Consider the following 23,143-nt stretch of genomic DNA (forward strand, 5'->3'; position numbering starts at 1 on the left):
CCTTACTTTTTTTTAAGATCCCTATTTGTAGGTTTTTGAATTTCCAATTTCTTATTCATCTTGTAATAAAAATGTCTGTTGTAAGATATATTTTAAGATCAAGTTTGTGGAGTTTTGTACTTAGGGAACTAATATTGATAGTCTACATAATATTAGTGAGCAAATATACAGGTATTGAGATTTCACAGTAAGGTTATGGAATTTTAAAATTGATTTAGCATGATAAAGATATAAATGTAAGGATTTCAGTAGTTCTGTAACAAAATAGAAATACAGGTAAGAATACAGAACAACTTTTGTGTAGCTCTTTAAACAAATACAGCAATACATGTAAGGTTAAGAAGAATTTGTATTGACTTTTTGAATTTATTGCATTTTGTGATTTTACATATTATCAGTATTAGTGTTAGGAATTAATTGAAACATTAAAATAGACAATTGATTTAACAAAACTAATCAGTTGTTGACTATAATCGGTTAGCTATATTTTCTTATTTTTGAGTAAGTTGAAATAAAAGCATTGCAAGTTAGTTGTGTTTTTTATAATTTTCCTTCTATGTATTTTATACTGCCGGATAAATTAATAGCACAGAAACATACAAAAAATTCATTGTCTTAACTTTGCTCATGGATATCTTGTCAAGGTCATTTCAGTTTTTTTTTCAGGCAGAATAAATACTGAGAACTGTTTTAATCCTTTAATTATCTATCAGAATATCAGCTTGGCTGAGTTTGGTGACTATTAATTAATGGCAATACCCATCTTAAATATGTTTGATTTAATAAATAAACAACAAATATTCTTACAGTGAGGTTGAGAAACAAGGATATAACAAAAATATGAAGACAGTGCATCTACAACAAAATTATAATATGGTTATTGGTTATAAATGGTTATTAATATAGGTGATTTAGGTAGAATCTTCATTATGAACGAACAAAGGTGAAATCGGCAGCAACTGCTTAGTTTAGTGTGACACTTGTGAAAAACATCTTGAATGACTAATCTACAAAAGTAGCCCAGAAGGAAAAGGATGACATTTCAAAAGACTCCGCCTTTTGTCTTCAAACCATAAAACAAAAGATGGAAGTCTTTTGAAATGTCTTCTTTTTCTTTCTGGACTACTTTTGTAGATTAGTTGTCCAAGACTTTCACCATAGGTGTCAAACTAAACTTGGTCAGTTGACTGTAAAGACCAATCTTTGATTATTCTTATAAGTTGTGACATCTAATCTATCACTTAAAACACCTTTGATGGATCATATTGCACTGCCAGTGTTAACAATGAATAAAGTGGTTGGTTTGAAGTAAAAATGTGTATTAGACAAGCCTGTATACAATCTCCTGTTCTTTTCGAAATCACCATAGACTTTATAATGAGATAGACCGTAATATGAACAACTGAAATCTGTTTGCAGGATGATAAAAATCTCAGAGATCTAGAATTTGATACCTACCTCTCAAATAACACCAGAGCAGAGGTGCAAGAAAAGACAGAGTGTTGAGGGTTCAATCCCTGTCACTGAACATGTTGATCCTTTCGGCTGTGAGTGCATTATAATGTAACAATCATTCACACTATTTATTAGTAAAAGAGTAGCCCAAGAGCTGGTGGTGGTTGGTGTTGACTGGCTGCCTTCTCTCTAGTCTTCCACTGCTAAATTGGGACACCCCTCTTGTAGCTTTACATGAAATTCAAACCAAACTAAATAATTAATCAAAGATGAAAACATATTTAGTAGGAGAACCACTTGAAAGGGTAGACAAGTGTACATATCTCAACAGCATTGTATATCAAAATAAAGATGTCATCTGGTGGTGGTTGGTGTTGACTAGCTGCCTTCTCTCTAGTCTTCCACTGCTAAATTGGGATACCCCTCTTTGCATGAAATTCAAACCAAAACCAAACTAAATAATTAATCAAAGATGAAAACATATTTAGTAGGAGAACCACTTGAAAGGGTAGACAAGTGTACATATCTCAACAGCATTGTATATCAAAATAAAGATGTCATCGCAGATATTAAATCGCAAATAGGAAAAGCAAGTTCAACCTATCAAAAATTAGTCAACATCTAGTAATGAAGAATCATTATCCAGAATACAAAAAGAAATATGTGATCAGAGCAAGGTGTTCTGTCGTACCATATGGAGCGGAAATGTGGATATAAAATTAAATTATTCACCAAAAACTAAATGTTTTTGCAAGCAAATGTATAAGAAAGATCCTTAACATCAGATGGTTTGACTTTGTAAAAACTAAAGAAATACCACAAAAGGCAATAACAGTCTCTGCAACAAAACATGCATTGAAATGTAGATGGTCATATCTGAATCGTGTTTAGAATGGCTGAAACAACAATGCCAAAATAGGTTTGAATAGGAAACCAGCTAAAAAAAAAAAAGAATGAGATTGCTCCGCTAACACACTTCTTTTTGTTTACCCAGTTGCTTTAGTGTTGAATAGCAATTAATTTGGTAGTTTTTATATGAAAAGTGCACTCTTTTGTTTTCATTGAGAACTTTATTTAAAAATAAATAAATAATTAGATAAAGTAAAATAAATTAATAGTAAGTAATTCATAAACAACATATCTGCTGCTGACAGATTGCCTCCTTGTTGTTATGGATCTAAATTAGGAACTGGTCTACACTACCTGGACTGCAGACTGATCAACTTGCTTCAGTAAAATTCCATAATTTTAGTGAATAAAAACTTGTGCTTTAGCCAGTGCTAAAAATTCTTCTTAGCATGTAACCATAACCAATTTTTCAGAAGTAGTATTTAATCTTCTAAAGTTCAAACATTTATCTTAATTTTTTGTGTTAAATAGTGGATTTTTAATGGAGAACTCTGGTTATTTAAAAAAATAAGACTTAGGTTAGAAGTTTTTTCTGACTTCCCATAACAATTTCTTTACTGTAAACAATTCCTAACATTGAAAAATTGACATTTTCTTACTTTGAATTGTGCTAGGGTCCTTTACCACTTGAACCCTCAGTACTGGGACAGCGAGCCATGAAATGCAGAGCTTATGCTAAAGCATTGCACTACAAGGAAGATGAGTTCCACAGAAAGCCAACAACAGAAGTGCTTGAAGCACTTATTAGGTAATCTCCATTTTCTTGGTTCACATTTTATTTATATGGCCATTTAAACTATAACAATCTGGCCTTATATTTTAAAACTACAACCCGTATTCTCGGAACGATAATTTTATTACACTGAAGACCCTGTGTCAAATGAAAAAAGTTATTGCTTTACCTTGTGGATTATCATTTTGGTTTTGAATTAAGGTTGACAGCATTATGATAGCTACAGATTACCTACATTATATAATTAGTCATTTATGTTTTGTAACTGCCAAATAGCAGATTTTTTAAATAGGCTTACTTCACAACATATGGTTTCGGTCTAACTTTTTTAAGAGGCATATTATTTCAAAAGGTTTTAACTACTAGATTTCACTATATGCATTCTATCCATTTAATTTAATATTTAAAATGTTTATTAAGAAATATTAAGCTGTATCTGAATTTTCTTTTGAAGGTAATTATTTTGATGAAAATTAATTTATTATGGTGTTTTTAGTATCAACAATAAGCTTCAACAACCTGAAGCTGCAGCTGGGGTGCTAGAGTATGCCATGAAAAACCATGGAAGTGAACTGGTTAGTTCTTTAAGGAATTGTTTACATTATTATATTTCTGTTATGATTCTTAATTGACATAGAATAAGTAAATAGATTATGTAGTTTTAGTATATACAGGTTTTGTACACATATAAACTTTCAAAGTACTTCAAATTGTCTTTTTTTTAAACTTAATGAAAATGAGCAGATGATAAATAACTGGTTTTCTCCAGTCATCAAGCAGTAATTCATAAAATTCAAGTCTATAAATAAACATTTGTCTACTTACCTTTGTGTAAAGCACTGAAGTAAGAATTGTTAATCCAACAGCCAAGTAATCACAAACAGACATCTAAAGTATTCAATCCATTAGTAATATTCAAGCTTTATTTTCATGTAGAACAAATTTTAATGTTTAAAGAGATGAGTGTTACGTGATATGACTGTCTGGAATTGAAAGCTTGGTAATGATTATGGCATTGTAATTGTTGTCTACCGACAGCATGAAACTAGAATTTATAGTAACAATAAATATAAAAACTGATTTTTTGTACTTTTCTTGCTAACTGATGTGTGAAACTATGTAACCATTATAAGGAGAGAAAGTTCAATCACACAATTAGGGTTAAGTACACACGAGAAACACAGTGGTACCAGTTTTTGTTATTATTGTCCATTTTCATTTTTATTAGGAGACTAACAAACAGCTAACACTTGAAATATTTTAAGAGTTTCAAAATTATTCAGATTAGTTTATTATCATTGTCAGTGAAGTTTGCCAACAGGATAACCTCAAATTAATTTTACTTTAAGAAAACTGCATGTCATTAACACTGAATACAAAATCCCTTTGTTTCTTTAATGCCTAAAGGTAATACTAATAGTTATATGTATCTGACATTACCACAGGTATTTATAACTCTATTTTCAGTACTTGTAGACTTATTGCTTACTTGATTTTCAAATCACATGAGTGGTGTAAGATCAACATCAGTTGTGAAACTTTGTTCTTCAACTGATCTGTATTTCAGAAACACATCACTGATAATTTCTTACATTTGATTAAAGATTAATCGTTTATCTTATTGTATGTAAACATAATCGGGAGATTGTTTACTTATCTAATTGCTATTAAGATTACTTTCCTCAATGTACACATCTAGTTCTTTTGGGTGTGGAGTGATATAAAATACATCATCCTTCCTACAAAATGTGAAAAATATAAATTGAGTTCAATTCTCTGAAGAAAAGTTAATATTTAATACATATTTATTTTACTTGAATATTGCTACAAATAGTGTTTAGTGCACGTAAATGTTTGTCAATATTCTTCGTTTTTAAAGATTATAGTTTTTTTCTGGTACATAACTCGCAGTGTTAACTTTAATATGAGCTTTCTCTGTTATATAGTCGTATTTGTTTAACATACATGCTGCCCGCATCACCTCCTAGTGGCACAGTGGTATGACTGATACTACTAGAAATTTGGTTTCCATACCTGTGGTGGGCAGAGCACAGATAGCCCTCTGTGTAGCTTTCTGCTTAATAACAAACAATAGTTGCCAGCGTCTGGCCAAAAATCCTGATTTACCCATTGGACAGTGATAGTGTCCAATAACAGTTATATCTCTTTGGCTGAAAACATACTTACCTCCACAGACCCTATAGCTATTTCTCAATCTCCAGGGTTTCTACTCTTTGTCCATCTAAGCATTGAAAATGCTTGGTCCAATATTTATTTACCCTGCTCGAATGCCCTTGGCAAATTATAATTTGAAATTTCTCCACCAACTTCAGTGCACTCTCTATATAGGTACTGTATATAAGCACCTCATTCAGACAGTGTAATCACTTTTTCTTGACAAAGCGTTTGGCACAGGTTTCCATAAACAGAAGTGTTATGATTATTCACATAATTTATGTTGTGACTTTGGATGTAGTTTGGATGACTATGGTTGTATCTTCACTTATATTTTTAAATTAATTGTGATATGGAGACATATATATGAACCAAAGGTGTGTCTCCAGGGGGTTCTGCGGCAGCTTTTGCAAATGACTCGGGATCAACTGGAGAGAATTTAGAATTGCTTTTTCCGGCTCCTTCTTTTACTAGGTCGGCTTCAACAGAGGATCCTCTTGATCAGCCACCTCCACCTCCTATTCTTCAGTTGGTTACCTGGATTTGTGAGGTTTTGTAGGTCTCTCTTATTGCATTTGACTCTACTCCTTCCTTTTTGGCAGAAAGGACGGCAAGTGACTACTTGGTTTTCTTCTTCCTCCTCCTGATATTGCTGTTCATGCTGGGAGATGTGCTGCTCACTTACATGATGGGATAGCTATGCCTTGTCTCCCACATTTATTCGAACAGCATCATTTGGCTTTTCACTGCCTGGAAGAGTTATATTTAGATTCTCAATGGATGGACCTCCTTTTGGACCTATGGGGTTCTAGATTGGAACCTGTGATCACTTTGAACAGATCACAGTTTTCTTGGATTCATCTTACTCTCATTACTGTCCTAAGGTATTTCTCTTTGATCCAAATTTTGTCGGAAACCTATCAACATTTCCCTTAGCAATTTGGGATTTACTGGGTATAGATGCCTTGTTAGAAAATGTTCTTTTGCCATCTGCTCTCAGGGAGTTACGTGAAGCTCCTTTTTTCCATCCCATTGGGTTTTCCGAAGTTTCAGAGATGTTGCAATCAGGAATTGATTCAGCTTGTTTACGTTCTTCTTTATCATTGTGAGCTTTCTCGCCTTTATGGTGCAAATTTAGGAATGTCAGCTCATAGTGTTTCCTGACCTCCTCCCTCGGTTCATAGGTCTATTGATTCCCATAATAGAGTCCGTTCATATTCTCGAGGATCTTCAACTGGAACAGACAATGGCGTCGATGACTATCCCTTGGGCAGGGGAGCAGTGGGAGCAAGATTACATCACTTTCTGGACATCTGAAGCTCTCTCGCCAGGGATCCATGGGTACTTCATGTTCAGGGTTGGTCATTCAATTTACATCACCTCCACCATTATCTGCCTTTTCATCTCCAACAGATCCACAACAAGTGGAGCTTTGTTCCTAGGCCATAAGAGAATTGTTAATCAAAAAGGCAGTAGAAATAGTTGATCCAGTTCTCCCATGATTTTATTCCCATTTATTTGTTCTACCCAAGTAGACAGGATATTGGCATCCAATCATTGATCTGTCTCGACTCAACCAATTGTTAGATCCTCCTCACTTTATTATGGACTCTTTTCTCAACCAACGATGGTACTTTACCACAGGACTGTGGTTGACCAGGTTTGATGTTACTGACACGTATCTTCATATTCCTATAGCAGAATCTTCCCAGAGATTTCTCAGTTTTGTGCACAAGGGTCAGGTCCTGCAGTTCAGGGCTCTACATTTTGGTCTTGCATCAGCACTTTTTGTCTTCTACAGAGTTGTACGAGCTTTTTCTCATCATTTGCATTCATTGGGTCTATGCACACATCATTATACAGATGACTGACTCCTTCTGGCACCATCCCATCAATTACCAGAATAACACTATCAGATTCTCCTTTCAGAAGCCACGAAAGCGGGTATTCTTATCAGACTGGAGAAATCTATTCTTTCATTGACACAATATCTTGACCATCTGGGTGAGTTTTTCAATACTCACTTAAGTCAAGCTCAGCCAACCCCTATTAGGTTACAAGCCATGGAAAGAGCTGTCAGGCTTTTACTAATGTTTCCTCCTACTGTGCAGATGGTTCTCTCTCTTTTGGGGATATGGGCATCCCTTGAACCTCTCATTCCTTCTTAAATGAACACATATGAGGTTTCTTCAATGGTCACTGTGTGACCATTGGATCATGCATTCCAACCCTTTAGATCATCCTGTCTCATTACTCAGGAGCAACATTGTCGATTGTGTATGGTGGTTGATTCGGAACAACATTACTATTGGAGCACCCATTCCACCACCTCGTTCTCAGATCCATTTGTTTACAGATGTATCTCTTCAGGGATGGGGAGCTTATCTTCAAGGTCATGAGTTCCAGAGTATTTGTACAGAAGACGAGTCTACCCTTCATGTCAACGTTCTCGAATTCCTTGCATTACACTGGGCTATGGTTCAAGTTCTGTCTCTCTTGAAGGGAAAAATTATCATGATACATTCCGACAATTCCATGGCAGTTTCTCAGATTTCTCATCAAGGAGGCACATATTCTTGAGACCTTTGTTTTCATAGCTTGTATCTTCTCTACTGGGCTCATGTTCATCATATCAGTCTTTTAGCTTGTCATGTTCCAGGAGTGATGAGTTTAATTTCAGATCACCTGTCTCGACCCAACCAGATTATTCCAACAGAATGGATGCTACATCACAAGGTTTTTCAATGGATTTGCTCTCAGTTTAGATCTCCAATGATCGATGCCTTTGCAACTCATTGGAATTCTTAACTGCAGTTGTTTTGGTCTCTGATACCTCATCCTCAGGCATTGGCAGTAGCTGCATTCAGTCAGGACTGGACAGGTTTGCATCTGTATGCCTTTCCCCCAATTTTGCTATTGTCCCGGGTTCTGACTATGGTTTATTCCACTCCCTGTCGAGTTCTCTTCATTGTACCATATTGGCCAGCTCAAACGTGGTTTCCACTTCTTTGATATCTGCAGAAATGTCCACCTCTACCTCTTCAACACTGGCAGTCTTTGTTGAGACAACCTTGATCAGACATTCTCCACCCAGATGTTTGGAAGCTCAATCTTCATGCTTGAATATTATTCAGTCTTTTGTCCGACATAAGGGTTTAACTTCTAAGGTTTCTCTGTATTTAACTAAATCTCTTCATCGGCCAACCACTGCCATTTAGCAATGGAAATGGAATACTTATCATCACTGGTGTATTAAAAGGAATTTAAACCCTCTTTGTCCTAAAGTATCTACCATATCCCATTTTCTGACTTGGGTATTTCAGAGGGGTGTTGCTTTGTCTACAGTAACTTTGTATAAGGCATTCTTATCCACTATGTTTTGGTATTCTAAATATTAGAACGTTTTTGAATTTTCAGTACTATTAGGTCTACTCAAATCTTTTTGTATTTTTTGACCCATATGACTACCAAACTGGGATTTTACAGCTGTTTTACACTCATTGTCTCATCCTTGCTTTGAGCATTTAGCTTCATGTTCTTTGTGTCACCTTTCTCTTAAATTGTATTTTTTGTTGTTATTGGCTTGTGGACAATGTCATTCAGAGTTGTTTGCAATCAATGTGCATTGGACTCTTTATCATTTGTCCTGCTTTATCCCGACAGGTCTATTCTTCCAAAGCCTCTGACAGCAAGGAAAGGGGAAAGATCCTTCTCACCAATTCATTTGCCAGCCATTTCTGACCTTTATAACCACTCTTTTTCCTGATCGTTTTGTTATATCCTTTTAGAATCCTCAAGTGCTATGTGGCTCATACTAACTCATTTCGAGGTAGTAGGAATCGATTGTTCATTCATTGGAATCTTTCTATTTCCAGTAACTTATCTCCCATTACTCTAATGCAATAGCGTCGTAAATTGATTCAAATAGCCTATAATGAATTATCATTACAGGAGAGAAATCTTTTGGGTGTTACTTCTCACCAGATTCCTTTTGTCTAATAAGAGAAACTGCAGTAATAATTGATAACTCATACAATTTATTAGGTCGTCAAGAAATTAATGTTGCGTTTTGGAACACTTTCATTAACTACCACCCAAAAAACGTACATCATGTATAATAGTTAAACGAACTGCCTAAACGTCATGTTAGTGTAGCATATATAATGTGTAAAGTTTAGTATACTCTAATCCCCTATAGTGATGGCACACGATGAGACACACATTTGGCATGTAATGCTGTTTCAATGCAAGAAGGGAAACAACTTCTCCTTGTAGCCAAAAAAAAATATCAAAGAAGTTTATAGAAATGTTTTGAATATTCATAAGTGTCAATGAAGGTTCAGCAAATTTCATTCAGGTTAATTAGCCTTAAAAACTGTGATGGCAGGGGCTGACATGTTGGAATTGATATTAATGCTCTGAAGATACTTGTTGAGTCTAACCCAAGGCAACATGAAATGGTCCTGAAATTGCATGTCTCTCATGAAACAATACGTAAACATTAGCCACCATGACCCTTTAATTCCAACTCCAAGTTGTGGAACCTCGGCTATCTGGTTGGGGCTGGCCTGTACTGACTATTACTTGTATTCTATTCCACCTTTGATATAGGAACTGAGTTGGTGAAGAACATGCCTGCTCTGGATGTAGTTGGGTTCCCCCACTCTTGTACCATCTTTATATTGGTACACTTCTGTTCTATACAGATGCTTTCTGCAGTTCATGCCTGCACTGGCCCTTCCTCCTTCTCAATGTATGATTCTAGCTATAGTGTCAATGGAGGTAAGTATGTTTTGGAAGTTAACATTTTCCTAAACTGAAAATGTATTTCCAATAATACTTCCGCTGACACTACCTTACCACTAAAAGCTAGTTTATGTGTCAAAAAAATGATTACATTATCTGAATGAGGTGCTTACATACAATACCTAGATAGAGGGTGCATTGAAGTTGGTGGAGAAATTTGCAAATTAGAATTTGCCAAGGGCGTTTGAGCAGGGTAAATAAGTATTGGACCAAGCATTTTCAATGCTTAGATAGACAAAGAGTGGAAACCCTGAAGATCGAGAATTAGCTATAGTGTCAGCAGAGGTAAGTATTATTGGAAATACATTTGCAGTTCAGGAAGATGTTAACTTATCCACCTTTTATAAATATACTGGGAATTTTATAAGGTATGGTGATAATTATTAGGGCATCATGATTAATTCTGGCAGAATGTACAAAAACTAATAGGTTTAAAGAGTTAAAGAAGCAAACGGCAAGGGATGTAAATGTATTAATTGAGCTATATCTTTTGCATTATGCTATTTGTATTATCTGGTATTCAGTCAATTATTTTCTTTCCATTGCATCAGTATTCTTCATAGCATTGGTCCATCTAAATTTAAAATTTGGTATTGGTATACCTTTATTTTCCAATTAGTGTCTTCACAAGTGTACAAAGTCGTATATATATAGTAATAACAAGTAAAACAGTAACTTCTGTAAAGAAAAAATGTTTTTTAAATGTTGTAGTTATGAAATGAAACATATACAGGAAATCTTGTTATACATTTATGTTAATTATAGTTTCCGTTTGTAGTATTAAAATGTTACTTGTGTTTAGTTATTTATCTGCATCCATTGAACAAGTAGAAAAAAAAACATTAACCTAATTTATGACCTCTGCAGTGCACTGATGGCAAATCTGATAGTCTTCTACAAGATTTTAATATGTGATACTGTAATTCCATACAAGTACGTTTAAAAATGTCAAAAGTAATAACTTGAACATGTTTAAAATATAATTATTACTTGGAAAGAGTATGAAATCTTAGAGTAACAAAGAAGTTTATTTGCATGTATAAGAAAACAGTTCCAATTGGATTATTTGTACACACACACACACACACACACACACACACATATATATATATATATATATATATATGTATGTATGTATATATAATTGTGAGTGATATATAGTACTTTTATAGACTGAAACCATTCAGAGCCATTCTGTATCCTTTGCATACGATTGGAAAACTTACATTCAGGACTTTTTAGAATAGATTTAATTATAATTGTAGCTTTTATTTTATTTATAGTTACTAAATATTCAAGAAAATTTCTTGAATTTTTTTGTTTATGATACTGTGGAAAATAATTTTTTAAGCATCAAACACAAGTAGTGTTTATGGATGTTTAAATATTTGTGTATACTTTTTACTTAATATTTTCTCAATGGTTTTAGCAGCACAATCAAACAGGAAGTTTAATATTTTCATATTGACATGTAGTGCATACATATGTAAAAAATATGCTGAAACAAGAACAAACACAATCTAGTCGTGATTGCTTTATTGGTAATCTAAATATTGAAAGAAAATATAATAGCAACACAGTCAAGTAATAAATAAATCCAAAAATAAAAATATACTACCTGAGTGGAGTTAGTATAAGTTGAAGGGTTTGACCAAAATTTAATTTCAGGCTTCTAGATGCTCATTTCATTTATATATTATTGCTGCCACCTAATTATAGTAAAATTGTTAGTACACTAATAAAAATATTTCTTTCTGATAAATCTTTAAAAGGAGAATGTGGTTTTATAATAAAATAGTTTTCTTTAACTCTTCTCAAGTGTTTCTAACAATTTTACATATTGATTTAAATGCAGAATAAGCAAAGTTACATTCAATATAAATATTTTTCTTAAAATTTTAACAACCTATGCAGTATATTTCTGATACAGGAAACAAATCAGTTTGCTGTAAACATCATAAAATTTTTAATTTTATATAGATATCATTATTGATTAGCAGGGTAACTAGTTAACTTTTATACATACGTTTAAACTGTGTGGTTGAAAAGTTACATTAACAAGGATTTGAATGTGTTGATATTATTTATCGTTCATCTTGAATGTAACTTCTCAAATAAATATTTTGTTACGGGGAAGTACTTTTCTGTTTCGAGCTGCTTTATTATTCTAGTTCCATTAAACCTACTATTACCTTCTCAATCAGAAAGTGAAGGAGAGATGGTATGAAAAACTTCATGACTGGGATAATGCTTTAAAAGCTTACCAACTTGCCCGAGAACAGAATCCTGATGATGTGGAGTTGATTCTTGGACAGATGAGATGTCTTGAAGTTCTTGCAGAATGGTTTGTAATTTTTATGACTAATTTATCAATACAATTTTCTCGTTTTATGTTTTACATATAAATATAGTTAAGTATATTTTATTAAAGAATTTTGAATTGTCATTAAACTTGGTATATGTACCCTTAACATCCCGTGGAGCATATAAGGGGGTCAGCATTCAAATCTTTGATGCACCCTTCCCTCAAGGATGCAATTGTCTAGTATGTAGCCAGCATACCTGATGAGATGTACATTGTCATGTAATGTCCATTGTTTCATGGATACGGTGCATTTGGGATGCTGGAGGAGCACATTATAAGCAGCTTCTATGATTGATCAGAGTGGTGCCCCTGGTGGCAACATGAGAAAACTGTGGCATTTGTGTCTACTCGATATTCATAATGCTCCTACTCCGTACTATTTGTGAAATATCCTGAACTGCAAAACTGTCTTTATAATTACCCTGCAAGTTCCTTTGTTCATCTCCACAGGAGTTTAGTCTATTGAATTTCCAACAAAACCATGTGTTACTGTCTACACCACTTCATTCATTCTACGTTGATATATACAGCTTCTAATCTTCTCTATCTAATGGTACTTAAACTTTGCTTGTGACTATTTTCAAAATGTGCTTCATTATTTCAGACCACATGTGACATGAAGAAAGGTGTGAAAAAGATTCTGAATAATAAAATTTCAAAGAGAGAAGGAAAATCAAAAGAGAAACAAGGCATGGGATGGTAGCTTCTTGACAAATATAAAACTATAGAGGTGAACAGATGAATCTAATGGGAAGTTTAGAAGACTTGGGAACAAACTATAGATTTGAGAATTTGTTATAGTCTCTTTAGGCATTCTTTTGATTCATAAAAATATTTCTGTGTTAAATTTAATTTACCTGAAAGCTATAATGCTTTCTTTCTACAACAAAGTATCAGCTAAGGTAAGCTTGTTAGGTTTAGTAGGTACAGTAGTTAATGGCAGTATCTTCTGATTACATAAACCCCTCTAATATGCATGCTCAAAATTAATTTACATATAATAAATATAGTTTGTTTTTAGTAAGTAATAAGTTCTTTTATGTATTGTGTTTAGAGTTGTCATATTTATTACTAATTATTAATTAGCCTTTTTTTGTTTCTAGATTTTAACTACTAATTAGGTTATATCCTATGTTGGGTCTTTAGGAAATTGGTGTGTATTGTTTTCTGACTTCTGGATACTTTTCTTAAATTATAGTGTTTGCATATCCTTAGTATGTTTTTAGAGTTCTTTGACATTAGAAATATGGCTGTATGTAATTTTCTTAAAGGGTATTTTTTATTTAGCAAGTGTTCGGAGCCTCCACTTTCAAAGAGAATTGTAGTGATGTATTTTTCTTCCTCTTACTTAATATTTTCTGTGTTATAAATCTTGTTTTTTTCTGGAGACTGTGCAGTTTGTGATGTCAATTTTTACCCTTTATTGCTGTGAAATGTCACATAACCATCTAGGTTTGGGAGTTTAATCCTTTCCTGTCTATATTTTGAATTTTATCACAAGATGTTATGCATTTGTGTGGTTCATGAATTCTAAAATCTTTTCTATAATGTTTAACTGAGTATGTTGATTCAAGGTCTGTGACACATGTAAGGCCCCAGATGAGTGGATAGATCACTAGCCTTTGTAACAAGAAGAAAACCTAAGATCAAATATTGTCCCTACCATTGATGAAACAGACTATATACTATCGAGGGGAACACGGGGTATAAACTAATTGATATCTAGTAATAAAACAAAAATCACTAATTTATTATCAGGCTAAGTTGATAATATAGTTTATTACAAAGATGGTAACAAAATGGTCTGTCTTTACTGAAAATTTGAGTAGTATCCTTTTTTTTTCTTCCAGAGAAGAATTATTACATTATGATAGAGATTTCTTATGAGGAGCTGTATACTGGTGAAGTGGGTCTACTAAGCTTTCCCTTTTATTTCTTACTTAGTGTTTTAGAAACAAAGCATATGTATGTTTTTTAATAACTTACACTGTATGTAATTAGAATTAATTATGACTCTCATAGGAAGTAATATTAGTTTTTTCACACAAATACTAATTTGTGACCCTACCCATATTTAGTTTAGAATTTGTCCAGATTCATTAAAGAAATAATATGTTTCATTTCTTTAATTTTTGTACAAAATCAGTCCATTTATGTTTAGAAAGAAACTATGCAGTGTACAATATGTAGATGACCACTACAAATGATTTGTCTGTGAATTTATCATGTCTTTTAAAAATCTTCGTAAATTTTAATTATTTTTATTCAGGTAAAATTACCAGTAAGACTCATTTCATGAATGTTTTTTTTTTTTTCTGTTAAAGTCTTATCTTTTTTATTCTGCTAGGTCTAAATTGAATGACTTGGCCAGAGAATCTTGGAACAAGTTTCAGGATCGAGATCGCCAAAGAATGGCACGAATGGCTGCAGCAGCAGCCTGGGGCTTAGGTAATATTATTAACAATTTCTAGTTTTAATTACTATTATTATTACAGTATTGATTTTCTTTAAGCTCCTTGTGTTTGTTAAGCTGTTGATTTATTTTTCAGTTGCTTTGCAGACAATATTCATACATCACCATTACGAGCAAGAAAATATATAAAAAAATAAATATAATGGTTTGGTGTTATTCAAATTATAGCACAAAAACATTTAGTTTTTCCTGCCAACTTTAAATCATAAGCCACTTGTTCGACTTTTTGGTAATTCTTAAATATAGATACGGTAAAAATTTGTTTAAACAAGCATCTCAAAAATTTAAAGTGGACAGACTTACAATAAATGTAGCTGTTAAATCATGATGTTTAGTAGACTGAATATCCAGTATCACTATATCAGGACATTATAAGCAGGTGTTGAATGATACTAGTTTGTAAGTTTTTTTGAAACTACAACTAAAGTTGCATCTGATTTCTTGTAAGGAAAGAACTCTTTAACAAATGCTGAAGCAAACAAGCTCCTATTTTTTAGAGAAGTTAATAAGAGTTATTTTCATGTATTGGTAAATAATATGTAATATTAGTTCTAGTCTACTGTATAAGCTTTGAATTTTACTAGATACTGCTTGAGAAATTTTGAGTTCTGAATTATTAATTTCTGAAAACATTTGACCTCTGCTACATTTTTACATCATACTGAATGCTTTTATTTATTTTCCCCTAGAAGCTAGTTAATCATATTGGTCTATTTTAGGTGCTTGGGCAAATTTGGAAGAGTATGCCCAAGTAATACCACGGGAAAGCATGGACAGAGCCTTTTTCCAAGCAGTGTTGTCTGTTCACAGAGATGACTTTCAGAAAGCTCAGTTGGTAATAGAAAAACATGTTTATATCATTCTAGTTATTATTATCATTATTTATCATAGAAATGTTGCTAAAATTACATAATTATTTTTCATTTTTTTCTTTTTTTAATTCAAAAATATGTTACCAGAGGTTTGACATGATTTGGTTAAAATATGATTCAGTTTTATAATTATTTAAGCATAATCATGTATTTATGCAGAAAAGTTCCAAATACAGTTTTTTTTTACCTTAAAACTTGTTTAAGTACTCAACTTGAATATTTTCTGATTTATTTAGTAAAATATCATTTTCAATTTCCCTTTTTCTTATTTTAATGTATAAAATTTTGATTTAGGAGTTACAAAAAAATCTGTTAACCCAGATGAAAGAACAGTTTAACTGGGCTTATTCCATTAGGGATTCATTTGGGCTGAACAAATAAGTCTTCGGTTGTAACTACACTAGCTTTGTAGTTCCAATAATTGCTTGATCAAGCTAGCAAATTAAGGTGTCATTTTCTAAATAAACATGTTTTCTTTCATTCAACAACAATTTTTAGAATCAACAGTTAAGATGACAAAAAATTAGAGCTTGCCATGGTATTATTAGCTCAGGAATAATATTTAATCTCACCAATATTTGTTGCTATCATGTCGTTGAGCATGATCTTCAGATTAAACATGTTGAACCCTGAACTGAGTGAGTTTCCCTAACTCAAGTTATTATTGGAGGTTTAATTTGTGAGTTACCTGTGCCTTGTGGGTTTTAATTACAATAATTCTAATTTGAAAAATTCAGTCATTATTCATTTGTGCACCAATGTAAGAAAAGCTAGGGTGGCTAAGTATTAAAGAGCAGATATATGACCATTCAGAGGAACCAGATTTATCTATTACTGCTATAATGGGAAAGAAAAAAGATTTATTAAACTTTGAAGAACACTATTGTTAAGGCTCAATTGACAGTTGCCTCAATTGCAAGGATGGTCAAGCTGACTGGCAAATCAAAAGTCACTGTTTTCAGAGTTTACATTTATGGTAATAAAAAAAACAGCTTTGTCTAATAAGAGAAACTGCAGTAATAATTGATATGCTATTAACATGTAAATACCTAATTTGTATAACCACGAAGTAAGGGCCAGTCTATACTATAGGTAGAGGTTTGAAATATTTTTGGTATTGAGTGTTTAATAAATTTCTTGTGACACTATAAGAGTGGGCAGGATCAGAAGTAAAAACAACTTAGTGTGTAATGATGCTCATATTTATCAGATAATAGGAAACTTCACATGCATTTTATTGTTTTTTTTATTCATGTTGTAAAGTGTAGCTGTGTTTTCTACCCTAACAAAACCTTGTCGAAACGTTGTACATTTGCTGTCATGTTAAACTTATATTAAAGTTTTTCTTCATTACCCATTTAAGCCATCTCCAGCCATTATTACCCTAACATGTTATTTGTTTATGCATTCCTTCAGCATATAGATAAAGCTCGTGACCTCCTTGACACTGAACTTACAGCAATGGCTGGAGAGAGCTACAACAGAGCATATGGTGTAAGTAGATCTGTGTTCTAGGACTCTACAGGGTGGCTATTCTAAATATTAATTTCTGTACCAATAGTTTCAAAACAGATTTTTTAGGTAGTTATTTTTCACTTGATTAATACTACTAGAATCTGTTTTTCAGTGCTGATTCCTCTCTCCATCTTATTTTATTAAATCTACTATATGTATGTATGTATGACTGAAATACAGAAACAATGTGTGTGTCAGTATTTGACTTGCTAAAACTTTATCTTATTAAAAAAATAGACGACAGCATTGTAGGGAAGTAGACAATTGTTCAGCTTTTTTGTAAATGTTTTACAGATATTCATATACATATGGGTACATGTACACTGTTTATTTATCAGTGTTAGCATTTAGCTGTGATGTAACTTTTCGTAAATGAACAGTTATGAAAATTGACTGCTTTCATTAGATCTTGCTGACTTATGTTGATCTATTGTTTTATTTAGAGTAGTCTGAAGAGTAGTATGCTTTATGCAAACAATGCATACTTGTGAAGCTTGTGTTTATATATATATATAGCCATATTAGAGACCATGGGATCTGTCCTGTGTGAGAAATATTTTTTAGGACATAAAGATTAAAATGTAAGAGTGTTTACATTTTCTCATAACTACTTTACAGATAATTATAAAGGAGGGATCTGTTACTTAATTTTGGTTTTTTAACCACAGATGACTAATCCTAATGCAGGTATTGTGTCAATTATATATCAGTGACATTGATTGATTTCTTACTGTGTTTGTAGGCTATGGTCCATGTTCAGATGTTAGCCGAGTTGGAGGAGGTTATTCAGTACAAACTGATTCCTGAAAAAAAAGAGGCAATCAAGCAAAAGTGGTGGGATAGATTACAGGTATTGAGAATTATTTAACTTCTGTGGGTGAAAAAATGGTGAGAGAATATATAAGTATTTTTTTTCTTCCACAGATCTTACGGGATGAAGTTGTAAGGTCGTGGGTCAAAGTAGGAAGTAGTTATAATTCAAGAAACAGCTCTTCATGTAAACTTTATGGTGGCTGTTGGAGTAGAAACTTCAGCTGAGTTTGTGTATTATTGCAATAGTGGCAGCTATTTTTTTCATTGCATTCCTCCATAGAGAGTGCTAGCACACCATTTAAGACATATATGACATTTGTGTGCCCCACACTGTATGTATGTTGTGTTGTATGAAGTTTTTTGTTGTTGTTTGGTGTAAAAATGTGGTGCCATCTATGAATGTACTTAATGTTAATTTACATCAAATATAATAAATGCTCAGTAACATCAATAATGGGGGTGGAAGGGTTGTGAACCACCATTAACATGCCTCTTGTTCCAAACTGTAATCCCATAAAGTTTGTTTGAGATTGGCCCAGTAACCTAGGAGTAATTAGATAGCGGATAAACAGACAGACACACAGATTTTTGTGCTTTATAAGTATAAATTATAAACAAGATAATACAAGTTCATATTTAAATGTTTGTTGTTTTTCTCATCTATTTGGCAACAGGGTTGTCAGCGGGTGGTAGAAGACTGGCAGAAAATCCTACAAGTTCATTCTCTGGTAGTTCCTCCGCAGGAAGACATGAGAACGTGGATGAAGTATGCCAGCTTGTGTCGTAAAGTTGGAAGGCTGGTATGTTTGAACAAATATCTGATAATAATACATGGTGTGATCATTTTTTATGTAGCTCTGTATGTCAATTGATAGCCTATTTTCAGTGTGTTTAAACAAGTTGAATCGTGTGAAGTAACATTTGGTCTTGTCAATACTTTTTGATGTAAGAGATTTTCCTAGATCTCAAAATATGGTTTTCTTTTATCTAGATATGATAAAATTATTCTGAATAAGAGTTTTATAGTATAGAGATTACTTTAATATATTTTTTATTATTTTTCAAATTTTGTTTATCTTTGAATAAATTTTAAATGCTAATTTTCATTCCTGAAAATTTCACTAGAACTTGTCCAATAGAACATTAGTCATGTTGCTTGGCATTGATCCTAAAGGACATTCTGACACAGTTCTTCCCACAACTCATCCACAAGTAACTTTTGCCTATATTAAGCATTTGTGGAAAAACAATGAAAAGGTAAGATAAGTTTGTGTGACAACTACTTAAAATATTAAATGTAACAGTGTAATTGTTGTGAAATAATTAATTAATAGGGATGTAACGTTTAATTAAGAAATTTCGGCTGTGTGTATATACATATATAAGATTTATAAGTTATATTGTTAGGCTTTTCCTGAAATCAGGGAATAAATATCTTTTCAAAATTGTGTAAACAAATAAACAAATGCAAAAAAACAAGACTTCATGTTTCTTTGCATTTTTATTTGTAAATGTTCTTTCTTAAGGGAAGAATTCTTTAGTAAATTTATTCAGTTTCCTATCCAATAACTGTTTGTACTTGTAGATGTGAGGTTTCTCTTTTATTTGTAGAATCAGGTTATTGCTGAAAAATCACTGGATAAGTAAAGAAATAGTTGTAACTGTGAATATTGGATTTTATAAGTGTTTTAAATAAATGCAGTGGTAACACTAGTAAAATGGCTATTTGAAATATGTTTTGGACACACAATGTTTTGTCTAAAATATAATTATTGATTTCACAATTTCTAAATAGTTCTCTTACTTTCTTATACTGCCACTCCATGTTTAGTCTAAACACTCTGTAGCATGGCAAGAGTTATAAGACATTGATTGACTTCTTTTGAAAAACCTTAAAAAACATCTGGATACATCTATAGAAAAAAATGTTCATCTGAGTGATTGTATGAATTTACAACTAATTTATTTGTAAGTTCTTATCATTTTTATAGTCAGCCTGCATTTGCTTGGTAGTTGTAACAATCAAATAAAATGTTTTATAGTTGCTAAGATTCATTTTAATTGTAATTTTTTTTAAATAGTTTATATATATTTATTACCAAATAAGTATGTCAATCATACATAAAACATCATTTTGTCTTTAAAAACATGTTGATTAGCTTTTCATCTTATTTCTGAAAATTATCATATTTCTAACAAGATAGTTGACTGTGTTCATTGAATATTTACATATTATAAGAAAATTTTGAAGTATAAGCCAGAACTCAGTCTGTAGTAACAGCTGATGTAGTGCAATTATCTACCAATTAGGGAAAAATGCTTGTATAAACTAAAAGCAGGTCGTGACCTTTGTGAATAGTAATGAATTTTAATTGTACAACACTGGTAAAGTATGGAAATGATTAAATTACTTTCATTGAAGGGTGACAGACCTTGAAAACACACACACACACACAATGCTTTATAATATGGGTATTTTCATAGATCTATTGCAAAGAACATGATGTCAAACAAATCATTTTTTGTACATAATAATACAAAAAATAGTTTCCAGTTTGAAGAATATTAATTTATTAAAATGTTTTAAACAGAGTTTAAAAAGAATATCTCAAAATGATTTCTTCAGGGAGTGAAGTCAGCAAGTGCATACCACTAAACATACAAAAAATATGTAAAGCTGGAATAAATTTTCAAATGTGAATTTGAAAGAAATTTATTACTGAAAAAAAAACAAATGTAAATTAAACTTGAAAACATTTTCAGAAATGAAAGATTATCTGAAGAAACAAGAAATTTTTCCCAGATATGTGGTTTGTTTTTAAGTCTACATAACTTCCCACGAGATCCTGTTCTTTCTACAGAAACGATTTCTAATAAATCTGTAAAGAACTTGTAAATCACTTTTCATATCACTCTTAATTTACCCAATGTAAATAGTTTATAATATGTTCTGTCCTGTGTTAAATTTTTCCTGTAACTATTTTCAAAGCTAGGTTTCAGTAGTAGTTATTCAAATCACATGCTGCAAAAGCATAAACAGGTGGGAACAAAAGGTTATATTAAAGATTGTTGAAATGGAGTTAGGGTTACTAATTTTTACTTATATTTGAAATTTGGTATGCAAGTGTGCAATCAAAACCAAAAATGATCTCTGCAATCCCGAAACAGTTTAAGGCTCCCATTATTATCACATCAATATCTTCATTAGTAAAAACCCTTATCTCATTATACTATTTCTCATTGACATCATTTGTAAGATCAGGTGGCCTATAATGATTTGCCAACCAAAAACTTTCTATCTTGAAACCACTGATTGTAACCCATGTAGATTCAAACTCTAACAACCATTTTTAAGTCTTTGTTCCCAATAGGATATAGTTTATCCATTATTTTACTTGTATGAAGAGCCACCCCACTTTCTCTTTTAAAAAGTCATCACTATTAAATAAATTAAAACGTAGAATTTCAAAATAGTTCCTATTATCATTATTCTCCAAATCTAATCAAGTTTGAGTAATTCCCACTTATTATATCATTGTCTCACATTTCAACTTCAACACATCCTTTTTTTGTTCATGATACTCCTAACTTTACATTAATAACAACTAACATTATATTTAAATTAGGATAAATTTAACTTTTAAACTATTAACTTACTTGTTAAGCTCTGAATAATTTCCCAAGTTCTCTCACCACTATGCAAGTTTAGTTTAAACTGTATTTAATGAATTTCTCTATAGAACTTCCACAAACATCTTTCTATCTAGTCTACTTAAGTGGAGACCATCATTTCTGGAATATAATTTGCTCTTATCGCAGTTCCGACCAGTCTCATGTGATTTTGTTTCTACTGTATCAAATGTATTAGTACATCAGTTAGACAATATCAAATTTTGTTCCAAATAGTGATAATTGTATGCCTATTTTTTGATAGTATAACTGAAAGAACCAACTACTTGAACCCACTATATAAATACCACATTATACAGTGGTACTTTTAAACAGTGCACCTGATCTTGGGAATCAGCCATGATGCTTTGAAATAAAGAGTGTGAAATTATCCATTGGGGATTAGTCAGAAATGAACAACCACACATTTTTAACACCTCTACTCTGATAGCTAATTTTTGTCAAGCTAAGCTGGGTAAACCCTATTCATTTTGCAAATACACCTGCAAGGTGCTTTCAAACTCAATTTGCCATGGACAGAGAAATAAGTTCCATTTGAAACACGTAGCTGGTGACATACCACAGTTGTTAAAAAAAAATTAATCACTGACAGATCATTTTTTGTGTTCTTTCAAACAGAAGTACAGCCAATGGTCTCACATCTATTAAAAACTAATGTAAATACACTGGAGTAATGATGTGGGTATGGTGAGTTAAAATATACACTGGAGTAATAATATTGATATGGTGATTTAAAATGTACACTGGAGTAATAATTTGGGTATGGTGATTTAAAATATACACTGGAGTAATGATGTGGGTATGGTGATTTAAAATATACACTGGAGTAATAACATGGATATGGTGATTTAAAATATACACTGGCGTAATAACATGGATATGGTGATTTAAAATATACACTGGAGTAATGATATGGGTATGGTGATTTAAAATGTACACTGGAGTAATAACATGGATATGGTGATTTAAAATATACATTCTAGTAATATTATGGGAATTTAAAATATACGTTCTAGTAATATTATGGTGATTTAAAATATACACTGGAGTAATGTGTGGGGTATGGTGATTTAAAATATACACTGGAGTAATGATGTGGGGTATGGTGATTTAAAATGTACACTGGAGTAATAATAATATGAATATGGTGATTTAAAGTTTTTGGATTAATAATGTTCCTTTCAGATACTATTAAAATATAGAACTCAGTATCATTCTTCATGCATTGATAGAAATGAATAAAAAACACACACGTGTAGTAGTAGTACGTACTACTACGTAGTAGTACGTACGAGAACGAGTACGTAACTAGTATACGTAGTAGTTAGTTTACGTTA

The 23,143-nt window shown here is 32.2% G+C and overlaps 1 protein-coding gene across 1 annotated transcript in view; it reads left to right on the forward strand.

Moving 5' to 3' along the window:
- Nucleotides 1-23,143, forward strand: part of LOC106468498 (serine/threonine-protein kinase mTOR-like) — a gene marked incomplete at its 5' end in the record, with an annotated part of 108,081 nt that overhangs the window by 22,175 nt on the left and 62,763 nt on the right. The window contains 9 exons of the mRNA XM_013928928.1: nucleotides 2,979-3,112; nucleotides 3,594-3,672; nucleotides 12,283-12,422; nucleotides 14,791-14,891; nucleotides 15,636-15,751; nucleotides 17,205-17,282; nucleotides 18,046-18,153; nucleotides 18,791-18,916; nucleotides 19,242-19,373. Of these exons, the coding sequence (XP_013784382.1) occupies nucleotides 2,979-3,112; nucleotides 3,594-3,672; nucleotides 12,283-12,422; nucleotides 14,791-14,891; nucleotides 15,636-15,751; nucleotides 17,205-17,282; nucleotides 18,046-18,153; nucleotides 18,791-18,916; nucleotides 19,242-19,373 (1,014 nt within the window). The remainder of the gene's footprint in view (nucleotides 1-2,978; nucleotides 3,113-3,593; nucleotides 3,673-12,282; nucleotides 12,423-14,790; nucleotides 14,892-15,635; nucleotides 15,752-17,204; nucleotides 17,283-18,045; nucleotides 18,154-18,790; nucleotides 18,917-19,241; nucleotides 19,374-23,143) is intronic.

The sequence above is a fragment of the Limulus polyphemus genome, unplaced genomic scaffold (genome assembly GCF_000517525.1).
Source record: "Limulus polyphemus unplaced genomic scaffold, Limulus_polyphemus-2.1.2 Scaffold3027, whole genome shotgun sequence".
In the NCBI taxonomy this organism is placed as follows: Eukaryota; Metazoa; Arthropoda; class Merostomata; order Xiphosura; family Limulidae; genus Limulus; species Limulus polyphemus.